This window comes from Ailuropoda melanoleuca, chromosome 5 (genome assembly GCF_002007445.2).
Source record: "Ailuropoda melanoleuca isolate Jingjing chromosome 5, ASM200744v2, whole genome shotgun sequence".
Classification (NCBI taxonomy): domain Eukaryota; kingdom Metazoa; phylum Chordata; class Mammalia; order Carnivora; family Ursidae; genus Ailuropoda; species Ailuropoda melanoleuca.
In genome coordinates, this window is record NC_048222.1 from 31,938,708 (window position 1) to 31,965,870 (window position 27,163).

General features: G+C 43.1%; 1 protein-coding gene across 1 annotated transcript in view; it reads right to left on the reverse strand.

The window, feature by feature from the left end:
• Nucleotides 1-801: 801 nt before the first annotated feature.
• TMEM217 (transmembrane protein 217) overlaps nt 802-27,163 on the reverse strand; it is a 29,990-nt gene continuing 3,628 nt past the window's right edge. The window contains exon 2 of the mRNA XM_011232116.3: nt 802-1,388. Within this exon, the coding sequence (XP_011230418.1) occupies nt 802-1,377 (576 nt within the window). The 5' untranslated portion in view covers nt 1,378-1,388. The remainder of the gene's footprint in view (nt 1,389-27,163) is intronic.

Below are 27,163 nucleotides of genomic sequence, written 5' to 3' on the forward strand. Positions count from 1 at the left end.
AATGCAAAGTGACGTTTTTTGATCAACAATAACGTGTAGTCTTGTGCTCCCTTATATGACTGGCTTATTAAGTCATCAACAGTGATTTCGTTTCTTCCACTAAACTGCAAAATCCTCAAGGTCAGGCCTTATATCTTATACTTTGTTGTATCCTCCCACTAAGTCCAGCATAGTGACAGACACACAAAAGTTTAACAAAATAACTTTTGGTGACCCAAGTGCATTTTGGGCTCTTTGACAAATCTGGGAGAGGGAGCACTCAAGACAGAAAATGAAGAATGATTTTCTCGATTTTTTATTGTTTTGCGTATCTGGGATATAGCATAGAGGACATAGGGGGAAAGACCATGGCACAGGGCTACCCCAAGGCACCGCCAGTATCCCTTCTGCCACAGCTCCCCAATATATAAATGCAGATCTGCCTGTCCCGGGACTGAATTAGAGAGCTGTGGGTTGAAGCCTGAAGAAGACATACACCAAGGTGAAAGGATTGCCAGACTGCAGGCCAGCTTCATTTCATTCCTTTGCTGTCTTTATTTTGACCTCTAAGATGCTTCTAACTGGAAAAGGAAGGAGCAACTCAAGGAGAGCTTGATATAGAATAATGTCCTTTCACTAAACGCCCTCAATGAGCAGGTGGTCCCAGTTCTGATTATAATGACGTTTCTCTCCACGTTCCCCCAAAAAGGTGGCAGTAGGGGTTCTATAGCTGAACAGATCAGCAAAAGTGAAAGAGATGGAGCTAGAACTACCATCAGAACCTGGGATTCCTGCCTGTGGGCAGAGAGACAAGGGCAAACATTATCCGCTATAATGGCGAGTAAAGTTGATCTTTGATTTCCGTCTTGGGAACTCTCCATTGCCTGTAGAAATACGTCTGTTGTAGGAGATTATATTGCCCTGGCTTTGACTTTTATAGATTATGTGGGCATAGGAGATGACATAGAATATCCAGAAACAGTGCATGAATATACGGGACAGGAGGCCAAACCAGCGCAAGACCCTGACCTCTTCAATGACAGAGCTATTGTTGGTGAGGATTTGAACCACAATGTTTATAATTTCATAGAAGATGATCCAGATGATGTAGATGGCCAAGCCCCGGTATATCTGGGCGTAGACGGAGTATAGGAGGAAGCAGCTGATGATGATGGTAACGAAAGACAGGAAGAAGACAACGCTGGAAGTCCAGCAGATGACGAACTGCTTGACCAGGACACCGGCACTCCTGGTCTGCGTGTAATTGTCAATGCAATCATTGCTCCTTATGTACTTCTGTTCGAAGATGAGGTACATGTCGGTGGCCATGATGGTAAAGACCCCTGATAACACGGTGCCCATCCTGGCAGTCATCCCAAACCAGTGCTGCTGTTTCATGCTGAGCCCTCCTGTGAAAACAAACAGGTTGCAGGACAATTCCGGTTCCCACCAATGTGGCAAATGATCAAGGTTTCTGCCTCCTGCCCCAAAATTCGCCCTGGAAAACCAATAGAGAGAGATGTGGAAACCATAAAATAACAGCTTTGGGAAGACATTAGACTCTTAAAATCGCTTGGGCGTGTGAGTGGGGAGGAGGGAGGACGCAGTCTGGGGCTGGTGGCAAGGAGTAGATAAATGGGAGAAGTGGTTCCCAGCCCTGGCTTCACGTTCGTATCCCTCCAAGTACTCATGCCCAGGCTCCATCCCAGATCAACGAGAACATTCTCTGAGTTTGACTAGAAATCGGTATTTTTCAAAACTTCCCAGTAATTTTCATAGGTAGCCAGTCGTGGAAAACCTGGAGTAGAAAAAGGTAATTTAAATTATGTTCTTATCTTTCCTGGCGTTGCCTTAGGCAACCATTGCTGCCCCCTGATGGGGAAAATTGGCTGCACTTGCCAGACCTGGAGTGCAGGGGTCTCAGGAGAAAAATCAGCAGTACAATAGCCCTGCTGGCGTGAGGAGTTGATGAAAACAGGAGGGCACCAGCTAGCTTTCAGCAATCGATCCTGCACTACATATCAAAACTTAGAGAATACAAAGGTGTACTTGAAGGGAAATTTACAGCCTCAAGGATGGAATAGCCTAATAACAGAAAAGAGAGAGCAGTAATGAGCTGTGTGTTCAACTAAAAGATTTAAGGAAAAAAACCAACACAACAATAAGAACAACAAAAAATAGGAGGAAAAAAAATAAATAGAAGAGCAGAAATCATTGAAAAGAAAATAAAGTAGAGGGATTTCTCATTGGGTTATTGGGGCCAACCTGCTGCTTAAAACAACTAAAAATGCTGGATAAAATATTCTTTTTTTTTTAAAGATTTTATTTATTTATTCGACAGAGATAGAGACAGCCAGCGAGAGAGGGAACACAAGCAGGGGGAGTGGGAGAGGAAGAAGCAGGCTCACAGAGGAGGAGCCCGATGTGGGGCTCGATCCCATAACGCTAGGATCACACCCTGAGCCGATCACACCCCGAGCCAAAGGCAGACGCCCAACCGTTGTGCCACCCAGGCGCCCCTGGATAAAATATTCTTAAAAGCACAGATGAGCTGGCAAAGTACGAGGTAGGAAGCCAAACTCAAGGAGTTCAGAAATGGGGAGAGTTAAGCAAGCATGGGAGTCGATTTTGCACTGAGGATATTTACCAATCTGCGCAAACTCTGTAGGCTAAGGATGAAATCAAAGCTCAGGGTCCACCAAGGTGGGGAGTCTATTAGAAAGCCCCCCTTATATTAGTTATGGCTCCCCAAAGGGTTGTGATTAAAGGTGAATCAGAAGTAAACCTGATCCACATCTTTCTCTCAAGAGACTCCAAGAAGGGAACTTAGTACGACACTGAACATAAGGGGAGAAACTCTCCTCAGGACATTGTAATCGTAGCTAGCCTTTTTGTCGATATGTAGTCCAAATTATATGAAATATTCAAAAAAGCTTTTAAGTGGCTCCTGGGGGCTCCGTTGGCTAGGGGTCTGACTCAGTTTCTGCTCATGGTCATGGGATCCAGCCCTGCATGGGATCCGTGCTCAGTGCAGAGTCTGCTTATCCCCCTCCTTCCCCCCTCTGCCACTTGCGCTCTCTCTAAAATAAATAAATAAAATCTAAAAAAAAAAAGCTTTTAAGTTACAAATCTAGTTTAAAGCAGCATTGAACTGGATTTGTCTCTAAGCTCCTGGCAGAAGCAAACTCAAATCTTCTCTGGAGGAATGCATCTTTGTGCTGGCCCTCGAAGAATCTCCATTCATACATTTTCAGGGACAATGACTACTGCACAGTAAAGAAGAACCCAGCGCACAAGGGACAAGTCACTGCAAGTGAGAACTAGCAGAAATAACAGCAGAAACAGAACTGCAAAAATGTGAAATTATGAAACAAATGTAGTTACTACATTTTTTGCATTAAAATTTTAATTTTATTTTGGATTATGGTAAAATACACACAAAATGTGCCATCTTAAACCATTTTTTAAGTTTAATTATGTGTTTATTTATTTTAGTAATCTCTACACCCAATGGGGGGCCTGAACTCACAACCTGGAGATCAAGAGTTGCATGCTCTTCCACCCCTGGTGCCCTACCATCTTAACCATTTTTTTTAAAGATTTATTTATTTCTTTGAGAGAGAGGGAGAGGGAGAGAGAGCACGAGCAGGGGCGGGGTGGGGGGAGCATAGGGAGAGGCGGGGAGAGAGAGAAGCAGACTCCCCATTGAGTGTGGAGCCGGATGCCGGGCTGGATCCCACAACTGCAAGACCATGACCTGAGCCAAAATCAAGTCAGATGCTTAACCGACTGAGCCACCCAGGTGCCCTTAACCATTTTTAAGTGTACAGTCCAACAGTGTTAACTATATTCACATTGTTATGCAGCCAATCTCTAGAACGTTTTCATCTTGCAAAACCGAAACTCTCTACCCAGTAAACAACTCCCTTTTCCCCCTCTCCCACAACCTCTGGCAACCACCATTCTACTTTTTTTTTTTCCTTTCAAGTAGGCTCCACACCCAATGTGGGGCTTGAACTCATGACCCTGAGATTAAGAGTCACTTGCTTTGGGGCACCTGGATGGCTCAGTTGGTTAAGCATCTGCCTTCAGTTCAGGTCATGATCCTGGGGTCCTGGGATTGAGTCCCTGCTCAGCAGGGAGCCTGCTTTTCCCTCTCCGTCTGCCCCTGCCCTCCCCGCTTATGCTCTCTCTCTGTCTCTCTCACTCTCACTCAAATAAATAAAATCTTTTAAAAAAAAGTTGCATGCTTTACTGACTGAGCCAGCCAGGCACCCCATCTACTTTTTGTTTCTATGAATTTTACTGCTCTGGATATAATATATAATATACCTGGATGTGATATATTCAGAGTAGTAAAATGGAATGATACAGTATTCGTCTTTCTGTTTCTGGCTTATTTTACTTAGCATAATTTTTTAAAGATAAAAAAAAAGATTTTATTTATTTATTTGACAGAGCGAGTGAGAGAGCACAAGCCGGCGGAGCAGTAGAGGGAGAGGGAGCCCGATGTGGGGCTTGATCCCAGGACACTGGGATCATGACCCGACCAAAGGCAGATGCTTAACCATCTGAGCCACCCAGGTGCACCTGCTTAGCTTAATTTTTTCAATGTTCCTCTATGTTTTAGCTTGTATCAGAATTCCCTTTGATTATGACATTTATATAAATAAAAGGCAATATTGAAAATATATGTGGAAACCGGAAACCATAGAAAATAACCTAGTGGATTTGAAAGAGAACCAGATAGAATTCCTAGAGATGAAAAAATTGAAGACTTGAGATTAAAATTTCGTTGGGCGTATTTGCTAGTAGATTAGGCACAGATGAAGTGATAATTAGTTAACCAGAAGATAGGTAAGGAAACATTATCTGGACTGTAGTACAGAAAGACAAAAAGGTGGAAAATATGTATGAGAAGTTAAGAGACATGAAGAATATATTAAAATGGTCTGATGAGAGAGAAAGAGAGGGAGAGAGAAAGAGGGAGGGAGAGAAAGAGAAGGAGGAAGAGGAGGAGGAAGAAGAGGAAGAGGAAGGAAGAGCAGGAAGGGAGGGGAGAGAAGACTAGGGTAGCATATTTGAAGAGGTAACAGCTGAGTGTGATATTGTGATTTATTATAAGAAATATATATTTGGGGTGCCTGGGTGGCTCAGTCAGTTAAGCATCTGACTCTTGGACTCTTGGTTTTGGCTCAGGTCCTGATCTCAAGGTTGTGAGATTGAGCCCTGTGTTGGGCTCCATGCTCAGTATGGAGTCTGCTTAAGATCCTCTCTCTCGCTCTCCCTTTGCCCCTCCCACCAAGATAATGAATAAATTAATCTTAAAAAAAAAGAAATATATATTTGGTCTTCATCCCTGGTCCTGGCTTATAGTTCCCCAAACCCTCGGCACTTCCTAAGTGTTGAGAATGATCAAGGTGTCTTTTATTATGTTAACAAGTCTGCTCCCTCTACCCCTCCCCACTGCTTGTGCATGTGCATCTCAAATAATCTCCAATAAAATCTTAAAAAGAAAAGTAGTTGATAACCGTGCAAGTCTTTTTTATTTGTGAAATGTTCTGAAAAGGATACATTGTTTCAACTAAATACACCACTAGAAGTGCTTCTGATTCCATCTTTGAATGTTGACATAAAAAAAAAAGACTTATCTATTTATTTGAGAGAGAGAGAAGAGAAAGAGAGAGCAAGCAGGGGGCAGAGGGGGAGGAGTAGAAGGAGAGAGAATCTCCGGCAGACTCCCTGCTGAGCATGGTGCCTGACGCAGGGCTTGATCTCATGATCCTGAGGTCATGACCTGAGCTGAAATCAAGAGTCAGATCCTTAACTGACTGAGCCACCCACGTGCCTCTACATTTTTTTTTTAAAGTAAGCGCCACACCCAGTGGGGCTTGAACTCATGACAGAGATCAAGGGTCATATGCTCTACTGACTGAGCCAGCCAGGCTCCTTGAATATTGACATTTTAAATGGTTTTAAATGAAAGATATCTCTACATTGATTTTTAAATGAATTAACACTAGTTATTAATATGACAAAATATTGTAAAAGAATTTACTTTTATCTTTCCACTTAATTTTAAAATTATTCTTTTTTAACTGATGAACATTTATAATGTTCGTTTAAAAATATTCTTTTTTTTTTAAAGATTTTATTTATTTATTTGACAGAGATAGAGACAGCCAGCGAGAGAGGGAACACAAACAGGGGTAGTGGGAGAGGAAGAAGCAGGCTCATAGCAGAGGAGCCTGATGTGGGGGCTCGATCCCATAACGCCGGGATCACGCCCTGAGCTGAAGGCAGACGCTTAACCGCTGTGCCACCCAGGCGCCCCTAAAAATATTCTTTATTTTTTAGGCCCTGAACTAAACTTTTATCTTACTTGAGTGGGTCTCATTTGACAACCTGCAGATCAGTCTAGTTTTTTCTGAGTGGTCTATATCTAGGACACCAGCAAATATATTTTTGGGGAAGACCGCCCTCCCAGGTTCAATCCCAGGGTTGGGGGGAGCAAGTTATTTAGTCACTTTCTGAGCCATCAAGGGTATCATGAAAATGCAAGGGAAGAAATAGATTTATAATTTGTAAGGGGGGCATCAAGGTTAAGAACAGCAAGTTTTCAAGTCAAATGGTCAAAGTTCAAATCTTGACTTTTCCATTTACTGTATACTTATCCTCTCCAGCCCTCAGCTTCCACAACTTTTTTAAAAAAATTCATTATTATTATATTATTATTTTGTCATCTCTACACCCAACACGAGGCTTGAACTCACAACCCCAAGATCAACAGTCACATGTTCTTCCAACTGAGCCAGCCAGGCGTCCCCGGCTTCTACGTCTTTAAATTGGGTGTATTAGTTCCTTTTTTTTTTTTTTTTAAGATTTTATTTATTAGAGCGAGAGAGAGAGCACAAGCAGGGAGAGCAGTAGAGGGAGAGGGAGAAGCAGGCTACCCTCTGAGCAGGGAGCCTTATGCGGGACTCAATCCCAGGACCCCGGGATCATGACCTGAGCCGAAGGCAGACGCTTAACCTACTGAGCCACCCAGGCGCCCCTCCCTATATTCCCTTTTCTTAGCTGAGCCTTCTAAGTCCCACGGCATAGTTTCTACTGCACTTTATTCTTGACAGGCACCAAGGCTGGCCTGTATTGAAAGAGGAGTTAGATTCTGCCTTTTGTGGGAGGAGTGTTAAAGAATTTGCCCGGCTACCGGGGATTCCGGTTATCTCAGGGCTCATAATACAAATTCTCAGATTTGCCAGGTTGTCCAGGGAAGCAAAAGTGATCGTAACAAGGAAATATTCACCAGTGGACTAACATTCTTCACCTCTCCCCAAAACCCAACATTCCTCTCGAGTGAAACTAGGGGCTCTGTGGGCTAAGCCCAGCAAATCAGTCTTAATTGGTGGGCTTCTCTCTGGTAGCCCAATGCAAATAACTGACAAGACAAGGCAAATCATTTGCAAAGCGTGATGCCAAGTCTTGCAGAAGAGGCAGGATCTTAGGCAGCCATTAAAAAGGATGCAGAAAATTTGCTCAAATCCCACAAAACTGCTAGTGAATGGGTGTGACAGATCAGTTAATAACTACAAAAGAAAAAAATCTATAAGCGTGTAAAAGGTACTCCAATAAAGAATGGTTTGGGGATGAATACAACTACTGTATATTCATATGATGGGATGTTAAGTGGTCACCAAAATGAATGACTGTAGCACCACACAACAATATGAATGAATCTTAGCTATGTAACCGTAAGCGGGAAAGGTACCAAAAGAAGATACACAGTTAAAAACAACTATAGAGGGGAAGCCGGGTGTCTCAGTCGGTTAAGCATCCGCCTTCGGCTCAGGGCGTGATCCTGGGGTCTTGGCGGTGGGGAGCCTGCTTCTTCCTCTCCCTCTGCCCCTCCCCGGCTTGTGCTCCTACCCTCTCTCTCTCTCATAAATAAATAAAGCCCTATAGCTATCTATCACACACATGCACACATACGTTTTAAGACTATATATAGGTGCAATGGAACTATAAAACCGTCTAAGGAAACTCTACAAGGAAAGCTGAGGAATGATGAATTTAGGATTCCAGATTGTGGTCACCTCAGGCCAGGGGAGAAAGCAAAACGGTTGGGGCAGACCAGGCAGTCAGATCCTAATTTTATTTTGGTTGGAGGATTTGGGGGTACCTATCGCATTATTAAAAATAACTCATATTATAAAAAGGAAATAAAAGAGCCATGACAGGACCGATGAGGAACACGTCATGAACCAAGGATTATGGTGAGTCTAACTGTGAGTATATGAGGCATGATAAAAAAAATACTTACATGAAACAAGGACAATAATAGCATTTACCTCAAAGTTACTGTGAGGATTAAATGAGTTAATATATTTAAAACGCTCAGAACAGTGCCTGGAACCTAGCAAGCATTGTACTGTGTAAGTATTTTTGCTACCATTATTTTTTGCTTTATGCCAAGAGGTAACTCTTTTTTTATTACGCATGTAAAACTACTATTTAATAAGCAATGTTGTAGCAGACACCATTAGCTTCATTCCCAATACCCACTTCCTCCTTCTTTGCGAATAGAAGTCTGGTTTTTTCGGGATGGCAATGAACCTAGACACAGGCAAAATATTTGCTTTTCTAGATATTTGCTTGTATGGGAGACAGTTCTAGCAAATGACATACACGCAGAAATCCTAGGCTCTAGGAAGACGTTTTCTTTTCCTGATAAAAGAGGGTAATGTGGTTGATAACATCCCTACCTATTTCTTCCTTTTTTTTTTTTGACATTTTGTTTTTTTAAGTAATCTACACCCAACATGGGGCTCAAACTCACAACCCCAAGATCAAGAGCTGTATGTTTTACTGACTGAGCCAGTCAGGTGCCCCAATTTCCGTTTTTCTTAACTTGAATATGGTGCGATGCCTAGAGTCTCTGCAGCTATTTTGTTACTATAAGACAACGGGCATGAAGACAAAAGCAGATCTGCAAGGCATATCAACAGTAAAAGAAAGAGTCTTTTTTTTATTGCTTATCCCTAAAGTTGAGCATTCTTCTAAGTATTGATAAATGATATTTATGATATGATAAATGACAAATATGTTAAAGTAAAATCTATGTCTAAGTAAGTCTAGAAAGTCTTTTTTTTTTTTAAAGTAGGCTCCACACCCAGCACGGAGCCTGATGTGGCACTTGAACTAATAACCCTGAAATCAAGACCTGAGCTGAAATCAAGAGTCGGACACTTATCTGACTGAGCCACCCAGGCACTGCAAAAATCATTTGATGAGTAGAAAATAAACCCAAAGTGGTAAGAAAGCATTGACGCATAATTTTTTTTAAAAGATTTTATTTATTTATTTGACAGAGAGAGACAGCCAGCGAGAGAGGGAACACAGTCACGGGGAGTGGGANCAAAGTGGTAAGAAAGCATTGACGCATAATTTTTTTTAAAGATTTTATTTATTTATTTGACAGAGAGAGACAGCCAGCGAGAGAGGGAACACAGTCACGAGGAGTGGGAGAGGAAGAAGCAGGCTCATAGCAGAGGAGCTTGATGTGGGGCTCGATCCCACAACACCGGGATCACGCCCTGAGCCAAAGGCAGACACTTAACCGCTGTGCCACCCAGGCGCCCCATGACGCATAATTTAATTCATAGTATTGTTCCCTCCAGTGGTACCTGAAATAACAGTGCATCTTACATTGATGGCATTTTAGATTTACTCAGTGATGACATTTCAGTTCCACTCATTGTTTGACTTGTGATCCCCGTAGAAGACGTTGCTTCCAGCTCCTTCCAGCTGGATCTCTTGCGTTATTGGGTCAGCGGGAGGAAAATAACAGTGACAATGACCACCTTCATTTTTTTTTAAGATTTTAAAAATTTATTCATTTTAGAGAGAGAGAGCGCGCGCAAGCAGGAAGGGGGGCAGTTGGAGAAGCAGGCTTCCCATTGAACTGGGAGCCTCAGTCGGGGCTGGATCCCAGGACCCTGGGATCATGACCTGAGCCGAAGGCAGACGCAAACCGACTGAGCCACCCAGGCGCCCCTGTATTAGTTATCTATTTCTTTNCTGAGCCACCCAGGCGCCCCTGTATTAGTTATCTATTTCTTTGTAACTAATTGCCTCAAACCTTAGAAGCTTATGGTAACGCACATTTGTTATCTCATAATTTCTGTGAGTCAGGGATGTGCGAGTGGCTTAGCTGGGCGGTTCTGGCTCAGGGTGTCTCCGTCTCCGGTATTTGCAACCTAGCTGTTGGCTGGTGCCGGTGGTCCTCTAAAGGCCCCACCGGGGGAGGAGATTCCTTGCCCAAGCTCACTCTCGGGGTTGTTGGCAGGAAGTCTCAGTTTTCTGCTGGCTGTTGGTCAGAGACCTCGGTTCCTCACCTGTGGGCCTTGCTAGAGGCTGCTGAGTGTCCTCACGGCAGCTGGCCTCACCCAGAGCAAGTGATGACAGGGAGGGTGAGAGAGAGAGAGAGAGAGAGAGAGCAACGTAGAAGCTGCAATACCTTTTATCGCCTAATGTCAGGAGTGACATCTATCACTTCAGCTGCATTCAATCAGTCACACACATCAACCCTGGAGGAGAGTATGGGGAACGGGCTCCACAAAGGTATAAATAGCAGAAGGCAGGGATTATTTTTTAAATTTAATTTTATTTAATTTAAATTAATATATAGTGTATTATTAGTTTCAGAGAGGTAGAGTTCAGTGATTCATCAGTTGTACATAACACCCATTGCCCATTACATCAAGTGCCCTCCTTAATGCCCATCACCCAGTTACCCCATCCCCCCACCCACCGCCCCTCCAGGAACCTTCAGTTTCCTACAGTTAGGAGCCCCTTATGGTTTGTCTCCCTCTCTGATTTCAGCTTGTTTTATTTTCCCCTCCCTTCCCCTGTGATCCTCTGCCTTGTTTCTTAAATTCCACGTGATGAAGTCATGCGATAATTGTCTTTCTCTGACTTATTTTGCTTAGCATAATACCCTCTAGTTCCCTCCACTTTGTTGCAAATGGTAAGATTTCATTTTTTGATGGCTGCGTAATATTCCGTTGTATATATACGCCACATCTTCTTTATCCGTTCATCTGTCGATGGACGTCTGGGCTCTTTCCATAGTTTAGTTATTGTGGACATTGCTGCTATAAACGTTGGGGTACAGGTGCCCTTTTGGATCACTATGTTTGTATCCTTTGGATAAATACCTAGTAGTGCAATTGCTGCGTCATATGGGAGTTCTATTTTTAACTTTTTGAGGAGCCTCCATACTGTTTTCCAGAGTGGCTGCACCAGCTTGTACCAGCAGTGTAAGAGGGTTCCCCTTTCTCCACATCCTTGCCAACATTTGTTCTGTCCTGACTTGTTAATTTTAGCTATTCTGACTGGCATGAGGTTATGATATCTCATTGTGGTTTTGATTTGTATTTCTCCGATGCCAAGTGATGTTGAACATTTTTTCATGTGTCTGGTAGCCATTTGTGTGTCTTTGGCAAAATGTCTGTTCACGTCTTCTGTCCATTTCTTGACTGGATTATTTGTTTTGGGGGCATTGAGTTTGATAAGTTCTTTATAGGTTTTGGATGCTAGCCCCTTATCTGATAAGACATTTGCAAATATCTTCTTCCATTCTGTAGATTGTCTTTTGGTTTTGTTGACTGTTTCCTTTGCTGTGCAAAAGCTTTTTATCTTGATGAAGTCCCAATAGTTCGTTATTGCCTTTGTTTCCCTCGCCTTTGGAGACATGTCTAGCAAGTAAGTTGCCGCAGCCAAGGTCACGGAGGTTGCTGTCTGTGTTCTCCTCTATGATTTTGATGGATTCCTGTCTCACATTGAGGTCTTTCATCCGTTTGGAGTTTATTTCTGTGTATGGTGTGAGAAATGGTCCAGTTTCATACTTCTGCATACGGATCTCCAATTTTCACAATACCATTTGTTGAAGAGACTGTCTTTTTTTCATTGGATATTCTTTCCTGCTTTGGGGAAGATTAGTTGACCATAGGGTTGAGGGTCCGCTTCTGGGTTCTCTATTCTGTTCCATTGATCTGTGGGTCTGTTTTTGAGCCAGGACCATGCTGTCTTGACGATTACGGCTTTGTAATAGAGCTTGAAGTCCGGAATTGTGATGCCACCAGCTTTGGTTTACTTTTTCAACATTCCTCTGGCTATTCAGGGTCTTTTCTGGTTCCATACAAATTTTAGGATTGTTTGTTTCAGCTCTGTGAAAAACGATGGTGGTGTTTGGAGAGGGATCGCACAGAATGTGTAGAGTGCTCTGCGTAGCAGACATTTCAACAATGTTTGTTCTTCCAATCCATGAGCATGGAACGCTTTTCCATTTCTTTGTGTCTTCCTCAATTTCTTTCGTAAGTATTCTGTAGTTTTTAGAGTACAGATCCTTTACCTCTTTGGTTAGGTTTATTCCTAGGTATTTTATGGTTTTTGGTGCAATTGTCAATGGGATTAATTCCTTAATTTCTCTTTCTTCTGTCTCATTGTTAGTGTATAGAAATGCAACTGATTTCTGTGCATTGATTTTACATCCTGCCATGTTGCTGAATTGGTGTATGTGTTCTAGCAATTTTGGGGTGGAGTCTTTTGGGTTTTCCCCATGGAGTATCATGTCATCTGAGACAAGTAAAAGTTTGACTTCTTCTTTGCTGATTTAGATGAGGAGGCAGGGATTATTGAGGGCAAACTTAGAGTACCTATCACAACTGTGTGTGTGTGTGTTTGAAAAGCATAAAGTTGGGGCGCCTGGGTGGCTCAGTCGTTAAGCGTCTGCCTTCAGCTCAGGGCGTGATCCCGGCGTTCCGGGATCAGGCCCCACATCAGGCTCTTATGCTAGGAGCCTGCTTCTTCCTCTCCCACTCCCCCTGCTTGTGTTCCCTCTCTCGCTGGCTGTCTCTCTCTGTCAAATAAATAAATAAAATCTTAAAAAAAAAGAAAAGCATGAAGTTAATTTAAAACAAGAAAGTAAACAATTATAAAAACACTAGATATAAACAAAATACCAGATGATTGTCACTAACTCATTCTTCCCCAAAAAATACATGTGCATACTTGTTTTAGGACATATTTGCCATCATTTGGTATTATTATTATTATTTAAAGTTTTATTTATTTAGGTAATCTCTACACCCAACATGGGGCTCAAACTCAACGACCCTGAGATCAAGAGTCGCACACTCCACTAACTGAGCCAGCCAGATGCCCCATAATTTGGTTTTATTTATTTATTTATTTATATTATTTATTTTATTTTTTGGTATTATTATTTGAACATTCTTTTTTTTTAACTTACTCTTTCCATTCAATCTATATAGTAGGTGAAAATTCATATTTTAAATTTTTTACCTTTTTTTAAAAAGATTTTGTTTATTTATTTGACAAAGAGAGACAGCCAGCGAGAGAGAGAACACAAGCAGGGGGAGTGGGAGAGGAAGAAGCAGGCTCCCACATGAGGAGCCTGATGTGGGGCTCGATCCCAGACCGCCAGGATCGCCCCCTGAGCCAAAGGCGGATGCTTAATGACTGAGCCACCCAGGCGCCCCTAAATTTTTTACTCTTAAAGTTGAATATTTTGAAAGTGTTCATTAAGCATTTTTATTACTTTTTACAAGTTATTTATGTCCTTTACCTAATACTTTCATGTATTAAGATGCTATTTTTTAAAATTTTGTATGAATTCTTTATATGATAAAGGTATTACTATTTTTAAAAAAGATTTAATTTATTTATTTTACAGAGAGATAGCGAGAGAGGGAACACAAACACAGGGGAGAGGGAGAGGGAGAAGCAGGCTCCCTCCTGGCTGAGCAGGGATCCTGATGTGGGGCTTGATCCCAGGACACTGGGATCATGACCTGAATTGAAGGCAGATGCTTAACGACTGAGCCACCCAGGTGCCCCTAAAGGTATTACTATTTTTAAAAAAAGAAAATATGGAGGGGGCCATGTAGGTGGTGGGTAGCCCTTGAGACCCTGCAATCCTCAATGGTAGAGCTGCAGGCAGGAAGCAGGACCTCAAGATGGATGTCTGGATATTGTATCTGGGGAGGAACGAGGCCTCAAGGACTAGGAACTCCCCCAACCTTTACCAAATTTGGGTCAGGCTCCTAAGTTCTCTTTTTTTTGTTGTTAAGATTTTATCGATTTCATTATTTATTTTAGAGAGAAAGAGCACAAGCAGGGGGAGGAGCAAAGGGGGAGAGAGGGGGAAAGAATCTCAAGAAGACTCCATGCCAAGTGCAGAGCCCCATTCAGGACTTGATCTCACGACCCTGAGATCATGACCCTGAGATCATGATCTGAGCGAAAACCAAGAGTGAGACACTCTGCCAACTGAGCCACTCAGGCGCCCCTCCTTAGTCCTCTTTTTTACTAGGCCCTGACCTTAGGTTCTGTCCTCGACCTGCTAGGTCCAGTTTTAGTAAGAATGCTGCTAAATGAGTTGAGTAATACCCCTAGCCTTGATGTTTTACCTTGCTGATTTTCCATCCACTGACCCCCACCCAGATACTTAGCTATAAATCTTCACTGGTCCTTGTTGTACTTAGAGTTGGGCCCCATCTCTCTCTCCTACTACAAAAGCTCCATTGCAAGTGGTCCCTCTTGAATGAAGTCGTCGTTACCGTCTTTCACAAGTGTCGTGAAAACTCTTTTTTAACACCTCAGCGAAGATGTCTATATCTCACGTGGGGCTGGGATCAAGAGCTGGTGGGCTTCGAGGCTCCATCCTGTGGGCTTGTGTGAGGTGCCTGTCAGCACCCCTCATGATGGCCACTGGTAAGAGTCTGGGCCCTATTTCTGGCATCAGGTCTTACACTTGGAATCAGAGGCATCCCTGAAAGCCAGAGGAGCTCAGTGATATAGATAGATTGGATTTTATTCTCGCCTGGCAGTATCAGGCCAATTTAATTAGATTTTTAAAAAATGAAAATGAATGCTTGTCTACATATGAACTGAAGTTCCTAGAGACACATCTATATATTCTTGTACAAAAATCTATCAATTTAAAAAAAAGCTATGGAGATAATTTATGATGTCTTCTCATTCCCTTTCCCTTGGCTTTATATACCGCAGAATTAATTTGTACCATAATTGACACTCTAATGTAAGAAGTAGCCTTATTATTTTATTTTTTAAAAAAATATAAAATCTGACTCAGCCCTCTTCCTCAAGGTGTTAGGGAAAAATTCTATCTTAATCAGTTTTTTTTTCACTCTTTCCTCCCTGTTCCTTGCTGGAGTCATATAGAAGTAACTCCCAAGTTCACCCAATCCTGAAATCTCAGGGAAGGGCTCTGAACTTCAGGTTGGTATGGTTACTGTGGGAGGCTTGATGTTCACTCTTGAAGGTTATGACTTAGAGCTTAGTCCCCAGCCCGTGGTCCTTACAGCCAACCCATCAGACATCCTGTCACTCCAGGGTCGGGGAGGGAGTCAAACACAGGCCCCATGGTGGGCAGAACCAGACACCTCTCCATTCTCCCAAGGGTAGGGAAATCCCACTTGCTCCCTTCTTCCTCAACTTTTCAAATCAACATCCCCTACCCACCCTCATAATCTAGGTCTCTGCCTTTGAGAGCCTAGAATTTCCAAAACAAAAGTCTTTCAACCCTCCAATGGGGGAAGAGATGGGCAGTACTCTTAAACCTACAAAGAGAAAATGTCTGCATCATACTTTGGTGGTGAAGCAGCCAGCAAGCAAGAAAACCAGCCCCAACTCTGAATGAAATGCTGACAAATCACACTGTTACATACGAAGTCCTCACAATCTGACTCCCATCCAACTTTCCAGGGGCATCTCTGAGTATTTCTTCTCAAGTATTTAATGCACTCACTTCCTCAAATATCTATCTACCTGGCTCATCCCCTCTCATCTCTCAAGGTCATTTGAATCCTCAGAAAGGTATCAGGCTGTAGGTTAGCATCCATAGTTCTCTTGGCCTTTCTTTTATGGACATAAGCCGATAGCCATGGTGCCTCGCACCAGTATCCCAAGCAGGGCTGTGCCAGTAAGCTGTCTTTTGTGTTTGTTTCTTTCATAGGAAAGAAAGCATTTCCCAGAACCTCCCAGCAGCCTGCCCCTCATGGGTCACTGGTCAGAACTGGGCCACATGGCCACCCATAGTTGCAAGGGAGCCTGGGGAAGCCACTTCCTGGCAGAACTGAGTTGGATTGCCATTACTGGTTTAGCCATATTGTGACTGATGCCCAGACTAAGAACACAGTTCCCCTACCCCTCCAAAGAATGAGTCCCCTTAGCAAGGAGAAGGAAGGAAATGGCTAATGAAGTCTACCATAGAGATCTTGCTCAATTAACTACTTTTCTTCTCCACTGACATGGCAGGAACTACTGCTGTCTATTTGCCCCTTCTTCCACGGAAGCAGAATTTTTAGGTATACACCTGGTTGGCCAGAATAAGGTTTGCTTTTCCCAGCTTTCCTTGAAGCTGAGTGTGGTCATGTGACCAATTCCTAAGAATGAGTTGAAAGGGGAAGAAATAAATATAAATTTTTAAAAAGATTTTTATTTTTTTAAAAAGTAATCTCTATACCCAATGTGAGGCTTGATTCACAACCCTGAGATTAAGAGTCATGCACTCCATGGACTGAGCCAGCCACATGCCCCAAAAAGGGGAAGAAATGAGTATAAGCACCAGATAGTAAGGAGAAAGTCATGTTTTCCCTTTCTCTCTTCCCAGTGGTTGGAACATTGATGTGGTTGGGAGTCATCTTGGACTCACTGGACAAGGACATAGTGGAGCATAGAGAGAGGGAGCCTAGGCCTCTGACAATTTCACAGAGCAGAGCTATCGTATTAGCTTGGACTTTTACATGGGAGAGAAAAACTGTAAACTTCTCTCATGTTTAAAGCACTGTTATTTTGCAGGCACATGTATATCCTAATAAATACAACTGCCTCCAGGCCTCTGCCTGAAAGCATGCTACAATCTCTCCCACCTCAATCTCTTCCTTGACCCTATGTTTCTAATTTACAGTCTTTCTCTGTGTTAGAGAAAGCAACAGATACCAACTCTTGCCCGATTTAAGCAGAAAAGGCAAAGCTCATAGATTGTGGAGAGGGCTAGAGAACCATCAGTTAGTTGTCTATTGCCACAATATTGCCACGCAAACAACCACAGAACACGGTGACATATTAACAATGAACAGTACTCAGTTCCCAAATCCATGGCTTTCGGCTTATCTGCGGCTGGGTTGAGCTGGGCTCTCTCAGCTGAACTCACTGAAGTGTCTGGGGTCAACTGTTGGTTGGCTAGACAGTTCTATTGATTTTGGCTGAGCTCATTCACATGTCTGAGGCTCAACCGGTTGTTGGCTCATCTAGGACGGCCTCAGCTGGGATAACTCAGAGAGACTCGGCCGAGAGCCATGTGTCTCTCATCATCCAACAGGCTGGCCTAGACTTCTTCTAATGGCAATGTCACAACAGTGACAGTGCTACAGAATGAATGTCTATACCCCCCCAGAATTCATGGGTTGAAGACTTGATGCCCAAGGTGATGGTATTAGAAGGTGGGGCCTTGGGAGTGATTAGGTGGGGCTCCACCCTCATGAAGAAATTAGTGCCTTTATAAGAGATCCCAGAGATATCCTCGCTTCTTTCACCGCATAAGGACACAGCAAGATGTTGGCAGGCTGCAACCTGGAAGAGGGCCTTTACCAGACCCAACCATGCTGGCACCTGATCTTGGACTTCCAGCCTCCAGAACCGTGAGAAATAAATTTCTGTTGTCTATAAGCCCCCCCCCATCTGTGGTATTTTGTTATAACTGCCCAAACAGGCTAAGACAGAGAGCAAGCGCAATCACACAAGCTCTTCTCAAGCCTCTGCTCGTGTAACGTTTGCTAACACCCGTTGACCAAAGCAAGTTGCAAGGGTGAGTCCAGACTCAGAAAGGGAAGGTCCGACGAGACAACATGGATGCAGGGAGAAGCCATTAATGTCATGAAGCTTCCACCCCACATTCAGACGTCTTGCTCACGGGTGGTAGCCAACTTCATACGACAGAGCCAGACTACTATAGACACTGCTAGTGCCACTGCTGAGCGTTTGTTGCTCTAGTTACACCGAGAGACCTTGTGGTACGGACCCTGGGCACTGCCGCCGCCGCCATCACTGTTCCCCCAAACTGGGTGTTGCTGTCACAGCTGGCACTGCCCGCAGAGAGAACAGATTCTTTTCTGCTAGTGTTTCTTTACACCACAAGCTGCTTCTCATTCAAAGTCTAGGTTGGGCAGGTTTTATCCACAGAGCCTATGACACACGCACGTGACTTAGTTCACAGGGAAGGATGGGAAAGTGAGCAGCTGACATTTCGAGCTACGGTCCCAGGATGGGCTTTGCTTCCTGTGAAGTTTCATACATTGGAAGGTCCTGCACACATGGGAAAGGGCCTTATATCACGGACAGCTGAAGAACCAAAGCAGAACAACAATGAGGAGGAGGAGGAGGACACTAGCCTCTTAAACCCTTCACAGCTAAACTCATTTTTTTAAGATTTATTTATTTTATTTGAGAGAAGGGGGGAGGGAAGAATCTGAAGCAGACTCTCTGCTGAGCATGGAGCCTGACGCAGGGCTCGATCCCACAACCCTAATCACAACCTGAACTGAAATCAAGAGTCAGACGCTCAATCAACTGACCCATCCAAATGCCCCGCACAACACACGCGACAGCTGAACTTCTTGAAGGAGTATGCCTGGCTCGCTTTTCTCATCACTTCTCTTCCATTTCACTCCCATGGTAATCAATTATTACCGCACTAATGATGCAAAATCCCGTGGTTTACAACCACCAGCACCTATTTTTCTCACTCACGCTCCAGGCTGCATGTTGGCTGGGTTTAGTTCCAGGCTTCACTTTGGGTTTTTGTCTGCTCCTTGGACCAGCAGCTCCCAGGGTATGTTAGGATGGTGAATGGTAGGAGGGCAGCAGGGCAAACAGAAATCGGTGATGCCTATTCAGGCACACTGTCATTTTTGCTAACATTCCATTGGCCAGAAGAAGTCTAGCAGGGACTATACTCCGTCCACCCTCATGCACTGCAAGGTCACATAGCAAGAGGGAGTAAAGAACTGAGAACAACAGTCTAGTTTACCACGACTTCATTGGGCTCTGTCCCAGCTGAGCCATCTGGGTCCACAAGAACTCTACAATTGCCAAATCAAATAGAGAGTTTTCAGGAGATGGGGGAGCAGGCACGTACCTGGTCATACAGTACCTTTTAGGGCATGGTTAGGAGTTTGGATTTCATTCTAAGTGTAGTGAAAACCATTTAATGGTTGGATAGGTGACTAGGTGGCCTTTCTACAATGCAAATCTGGTCATGTCATGCCCCTACTTGAACTTTCAGTGAATGTCCCATTGTCTACAGGAAAAGGTACCACAACTCTCATATGGCATTAGAAGTCCACCATGATAGGCAGGCCCTTGCTCCGATGTCTACTATCACTGCACCCCATTCTTTGCAGTCTTTGTTATTACCAGGTAGTGCTACTTAGGTTTCATTTCAGTTTAGACTTTCCCAGGAGTGATCCTGAGACAAGGACTTGAGAGCAAGTAGTTTATATAGGAGGTGATGGAAACACCAATGGAGAAGAGATAGAAAGTGATACAGGGAAGGAAGACAGCCCCTAAAGGAAGAGATATTAAGCCAGCTACCACAGTGTATAACAGGGGCTTAATCCTGTTAAGAAACTGGGGAACACATGCCTCAGAATTATCCCACCTGATAGACGAAGGAGCTGGGGAATTTACACACCAACTCCTGAGAGTCATTGGTTGAGGGCTACTCCCAGGAGGAATTAACTCCTAGGCTCTAATAGTACACCATGAGTATGGGAAGTATGTTTTTTATTTTGTTTTGTTTTACAGTTTTTGGGAGCTGAAAGAAGAGTCTTTGGGCAAAAAGAGCTTACAGAGAGGTTGAGGGTTATAGGTGAGGCAATCCTTCTGCCTAGGATGCTTTTCCCTCCCTCTCTACCTACTAAACTCCTACTCATCCTTTAAGACCTTTCCCATCTTCCTAAACAGAGAGGACCACATCCACTCTGTTTTCTTAGGACATTAGTGCACTCTATTTTTATCACTTATCAGACTGCTTTATTTAGGAGCCTGACTCTCCTACTAGAAAATACTTTTGTTAAGGACAGGAGCTGTATTTCACAGCTCTTTTTAAATAATAATTTTTTATTATATTATGTTAGTCACCATACAGTACATCCCTAGTTTTTTATGTAAAGTTCCATGATTCATTACTTGCATATAACACCCAGTGCACCATGCAATACGTGCCCTCCTTACTACCCATCACCAGACTATCCCATTCCCCCACCTCCCTCCCCTCTGAAGCCCTCACTTTGTTTCTCAGAGTCCATAGTCTCTCATGGTTCATTCCCCCTTCTGTTTACCCTCCCCTTTCTTCTTCCCTTTCTTCTACCGATCTTCCTACTTTTTATGTTCCATAAATGAGTGAAACCATATGATAATTGTCTTTCTCTGCTTATTTTGCTTAGCATTATCTCCTCCAGTCCTGTCCATGTTGCTGCAAATGTTGTGAAATCATTCTTTTTGATGGCTGAGTAATATTCCATTGTATATATGGACCACATCTTCTTAATCCAGTCATCTGTTGAAGGGCATCTCGGTTCCTTCCACAACTTAGCTATTGTGGACAATGCTGCTATGAACGTTGGGGTGCATATGGCCCTTCTCTTCACTACGTCTGTATCTTTGGGGTAAATACCCAGTAGTGCAATTGCTGGATCATAGGGTAGCTCAATTTTTAACTTTTTAAGGGACCTCCACACTGTTTTCCAAAGTGGCTGCACCAACTTGCATTCCTACCAACAGTGTAAGAGGGATCCCCTTTCTCCACATCCTCTCCCACATTTGTTGTTTCCTGCCTTGTCAATTTTTGCCATTCTAACTGGCATAACAGCTCTTAATATAGTTTGGTGCCTGGAATATAGTAGATACTCAATAAAAGCTAGTTGGATGGAAGGACTAATTTCTATCTACAGACAGAGTCTGGCAAAGATCTGGTGGAATGCTACATTGAACTGTGGCCAACCTGAGGTTAAATAATAACAGTTTTTGTGTTCCTTTATCATCTCCATTACATTACCCTTCCTTCATTCCCCTAATATCCTCGTGTTCTTTCTCCATATCCTGATATCAAAATCTGCTCCTTAATACTTCTTTTATATCAAAGGAGGATAAAACCAAGGAAACCTGAGTTCCTGTTCTTCTTTGGCACTGACTGATATGGAGGTCCTAGGGCAAGTTTCTTCCTCTGAGCTTCAGACTCCTCATTTGTAAAGTGATCTTGAATGTCCTTGCCACCTATGAAGGGGCTCTATAAGAATATCTCTAGGAGGATGGCACACAAATAACTGGCATCAGTGATTACTGCTGGGAAGGATGAACAGGTGGCTATGGGTCAAGGATGTGAAGGAAACCAACTTTCTCTTTTTTTTTTAAGATTTTATTTATTTATGTGACAGACAGACAGCCAGCGAGAGAGGGAACACAGCAGGGAAGTGGGAGAGGAAGAAGCAGGCTTCCAGCGGAGGAGCCCGATGTGGGACTTGATCCTGGAACGCCGGGATCACGTCCTGAGCCGAAGGCAGACGCTCAACGACTGCGCTACCCAGGCACCCAAAACCAACTTTCTCTTATCCTGTGTTAGGTTCCTAGGACTGCTGCAACAAGGTGCCAGAGATTTGGGGGCATAAAACAACACGAGTTTTCTCTTACAGTTCTGGAGGTTGGAAGACAAAATTGAAGGGTTGGTGGGGCCACGCTCCCTCTGAAGGTTTCAGGTGGAATCCTTCCTTGCCTCTTCTGGGTTCTGGCATCACTCCAATCTCTGCCACCATAGTCATGTCACTTCCCCCTCTTCTGTCCATGTCTTCTTTCTTGTAAGGACGTTTGTCATTGGGTTTGGGACCCAACGGAGTAGAGGAAGATGATATCATCTCAAAATTCTCAACTTTATTATTTCCACAAAGACCCTTTTTCCAAATAAGATAACATTCACAGGTTTCAGGGATTTGGATGTGGACATATCTTTTGGGAGGCCACCATTCAATCTACTACATATCTATTTGCATGTACTAAATTGGTATCATGTACAAACTGAAGAAAGGAAAGAAGGAAAGAAAAAAGGTAGGAAAGAGAAAAGGAAGGACTCCATTGACAGAATCATAGGAGATTTTTTTCTAGGATTCCTAATAGTTCAAATGAAGGTGGTCTACTCCCGTTATTGATCACAAGCCCAGTAACTCCCATTCCCATGATTTCTTTTCAGGAAATCCCCATAATTTCAATCAGCAAAACATTTGCTTTCAATACAAATTTCAACACAAGAGCGTGGGGAGAAAAAGAAGGAAAGAAGAAAGATTTATGTGACCGAACAGAGATTAAGATTTCTATTTTTCTACTTCCTGTTCAACCCAATTTTGAAGGATCTGGCTTTGAACTATCTTTCTCCCCCCAATTTTTATTTACTATTGAAAACATCTTGTAGGAAATGAAAAATGGAACTCTTACCCCATGCAGGTAGAAATATAAAGTAGGACAACTACTTTGGAATACAATTAAATATTATTTTGCAAAATTGAACATATGCACACACTCCAGACCTGCACTTCACCCCTACATTCGTATCTTAGAGAAACCCTTCCACTTGTCCACTTATTCAGGAGACACAGATAAGCGTGTTCATAGCAGTAGACTTCACAGTAGCACAAAATATGAAGCCACCGGACACTAATCAGTAGGAGCACAGATAAACTGTGCTATTTATAAAACGGAATATCATACAGCAGTGAAAATGAGCAAACTCTAGCTACACTCCTCAACAGGAACGATAGCTAAATCTCAAAACCCTACTGCTGTCTGACAGCAGCAAGCAACGGAAGAATAGATACAATACAATACAATTACTACAAACCATCTATTATTTATTGAAGGTTACAAACATAAGTGCAAAAGTATAAAGAACACAAGAGGACAATACAAAATTCTTTTTAAAAAAAGATTTGCTTATTTATTTTAGAGAGACCAAGCGCACGAGCAGGGGGAGGGGCAGAAGGAGAGGGAGAAAAGCAGACTTCCCACTGAGCGTGGAACCGGAGTAGGGACTTGATCCCAGGACCCTGAGATCGTGACCTGAGCCAAAATCAAGAGTCCGACGCCCAACGGAGCCACTCAGGCGCCCTGAAGTCAATACAAAATTCTGCACAGTGGTTGTACCTGGACTGAGGGGAATGCCCATAGGAAGGAACACTCCCCCCTGCAAACAGACTGTAAGAGGCATTTAAGGTACTGGTGATGTCCTATTGCTTAGTGTGGGGAGTGGGTCCATGACTGCAAATGTTATTATTCATTGAACTATACGTACTAGTTTTATACATTCTCTTGTGTCTATGCTATATTTAACATCCCATGAGGAAGACCTACTATAGGTGAAGATGGGGAGCAATGAAAACTGTACTCACTGCTCTAGGTTGGCTATAAATGGGAAAAACCACCTCGGAGAGCATTTTGCAACATATAGTAAAGTGGAAGTTGTACATATTCTGTGATCCAGCAGTGCCTTTCCCGGGCATTCCCTAGGGACCTTAAAGCAGTGGTTTCCAAACCTGCTGACAATCACCTGTCACTAAGAGATACATTTGACATTACACTCAAGCACACACATATGCACACAAACACATGTATGTGTAAGTGTGTATAAAGTTGAAACAAGAATTTTGAAAAAAACAATGCCTATCCTTATTACATGCAACACACTTTGTTCTTTTCTAATCCCATCTATTATTTTTAAAAACTGAGATATAACTGACATATACCATTGTGTAAGTTTAAGGTTTAACTGTTCCTGCCTATTCTATTTCATTAAAGATCCCAACTTTTAAATTTATTTTAACTCACTAACAGTTCACAGACTAATTTGAAAAATACTGCACTAGGGAGAATTTTGCACATGGTAATATGTAAAAGAATGTTAATTGAGCACTGTTCAAAACAAAAAAAAACTGGGGACAACAACTGAGGAATATTCATAGAGTGGAACACAATTTGCAGCTCAGATAAATAAGCTGGAGCTCCATTTATCAACAGAATACTGAGTGAAAAAAGCTCACGGCTGAAGCTTATGTATGGTGTGGTGCTATTTATAAAGTTCCAAAATGTGAAAAACATGTTTATGGAGACCCACATATACAGTAAAAATTTGCAACGTGCATAGAAAGCTGAACACAGAACTCAGGATTGTGGTTTCCACTGAAGAGAGGGAGGGGAACAGGATCAAGGAGGGACAAAAAGGGGACTTAAATTTTATTGTAGAGATTTTTTTTTGTTTCTTAACCTTGTTCTTGTATGTTATTTATTCTTTATTCTTTTTTTTTAAAGATTTTATTTATTTATTTGACAGAGACAGAGACAGCCAGCGAGAGAGGGAACACAAGCCAGGAGGAGTGGGAGAGGAAGAAGCAGGCTCATAGCAGAGGAGCCTGATGTGGGGCTCGATCCCATAACGCTGGGATCACATCCTGAGCCGAAGTCAGACGCTTAACCGCTGTGCCACCCAGGCGCCCCTATTCTTTTTTTTTTTTTTAAGATTTATCTATTTATCCCAGAGAGAGAGAGAGAGGGAGGAAGGAAAGGAAAGAGAGAGAATATGCAAGTGTGTGGGGAGGGTCAGAGGGAGAGAAACCCAAGCAGACTCCCCGCTGAGCGCAGGGCCCTACATGGGGCTCAAGTCGGGGCTCCACGGGGGGCTCGATCCCACAACCCCGAGACCATGACCTGAGCTGAAATCATGAATCTAATGCTCAACTGACTAAGCCACACAGGCACCCCTCTTCTTTATTCTTTATTGCAGGCGTTGGCAAACTACCACCCATGAGCCAAATCTGGCATGCCTTTTTTGTATGGCCTGTGAGCTAAGAATGGTTTTTACATTTTTAAGTTGTTGAAAAAAAATTGAAAGAATAATATTTCATGTTGTGAAAATTACATAACATTCAAATTTTTGCGTCCACAAATAAAAGTGTTGTGGGAACACATCTACACTATTTTATTTTCATATTGTCTGTGGCTGTTTTCAAGCTACAGGGCAGAGCTGAGAAATGGCAGTAGAGACTGTATGGCCAGAAAAGCCGAAAATATTTATGTCTGGCCTTTTATAGAAAAAGTTTACCTACCCCTTGTTAATGATCTGACGTATATTTCTTTTTTTAAAAAAAAGATTTTATTGGGGCGCCTGGGTGGCACAGCGGTTAAGCGTCTGCCTTCGGCGTGATCCCGGCATTCTGGGATCGAGCCCCACATCGGGCTCTTCTGCTGTGAGCCTGGTTCTTCCTCTCCCACTCCCCCTGCTTGTGTTCCCTCTCTCGCTGGCTGTCTCTATCTCTGTAGAATAAATAAATAAAATCTTAAAAAAAATAAAAAAATAAAAAAGATTTTATTATTCAGAGAGAGAGCATGAGTGGGGGGAGGGGCGGAGGGAGAGGGAGAGAGAGAATCTCAGGCAGACTCCATGTCATGCAGGGAGCTGACCCAGGGCTGGATCCCAGGATCCTGAGATCATGACCTGAGCTGAAATCAAGAGTCGGATACTTAACCAACTGAGCCCCCCAGATGCTCCTCTGACATGTATTTCAAAATAACAAAAGACACGGTAGCATGAAAGAAAAATTCTAAAAAGATGTGTAATTCCACCACCTACCAACATCTCCTTAATTTTCCCATGTTTTCTTCAGTCTTTGACAAAACCCATCTTTTCTGATCGAAATCAGGCAAAGATATTCTTGCATTCTGTTTTTTCCCTCCTGTACATCATTTCATAAACCTTTTTGATGTGCTATGAGGCATCCAAATTTGCATGACTTAATGACATAGCATGGTTCAGGTTTACAAACCACACATCATGATTTGTGTAGCTACCATCTCATATTTAAACCTTTATATTCTTTTCATTCTCCCCCCTCTTTATTGTTTGTTACGAGGCAAAGAACATTTTTGTACACAGAGCCTCCCCCTCCTTTAACTAGCTTAGAACAAATTCCTAGGAATGAAATTCTTAATCTTCCCTTCACCCCCAAAACTGTAACCACTCTTCCTCTCTTTATTCCAATAACCTCTTGCTTCTTCAGTCTTTTTGCTTATCCCTTTGCCTTCCCTAATATAATCGATCTCCTTCATCCCGCTCTTTCTGCAGGTTGTTTTGGTACCAAGAAAGCCCTGTTGCCTTTAGATCCCAGACTGACCTCACCATCCCTTTGGTAACCCAACACAACATTCCGTGGCGCCCTGGAGGGCTGTTTCTTTTTTTTTCCTTCTTTTTAAAGGTTTTTATGTATTTGAGAGAGAGCACAAGTGGAGGAGAGGGGCAGAGGGAAAGGGACAAGCAGACTCCCTGCTGAGCAGGGAACCCAACATGGGGCTCAATCCCCGGACCCCCAGATCATGACCTGAGCCAAAGGCAGACGCTTAACCAACTGAGTCACACAGGCGCCCCGTGAGGGCTGCTTCTTGCTCACCTGTCTTAACCCTGCCTCTCACCACAGCGTCCACTCCACTTCTTTGCTGAGTTTAAAGTCTGCCAATGATCTCTTCGTAACTAAGGCCAAAGGATTTTTATCTTCCTCAATCGAGCTCCTTTCTACATTCTTCAAGACTCTCTCTCTCTCTACTCAGAGCTTATCTCTTCCACAGAACTTTCTCTAGGGATTGGGATACACCCACCTCTTGTGAATCCACATGCAACCCACATGTGGTTCATTCCCTTAACTCTACTTTGCCCCCAATTAAGTTGTTTTACTCTCCTTTGAATGAAGATGAAGTTAAGGAGAGAAAAGTTAAAAACTTGCAGGCAGATAACATTGAGAGTCTTTTATTTACACTTTCAAAATAATCAAACCCAGGGCACCTGGATGACTCACTCAGTAGAGCATGAGACACTTGATCTCTGGGTCATGAGTTCCAGCCCCACACTGGGTTTACTTTAAAAAATAAATTAAGGGGCGCCTGGGTGGCTCAGTTGTTAAGCGTCTGCCTTCGGCTCAGGGCGTGATCCCGGGGTCCTGGGATCGAGTCCCACATCAGGCTCCTCTGCTATGAGCCTGCTTCTTCCTCC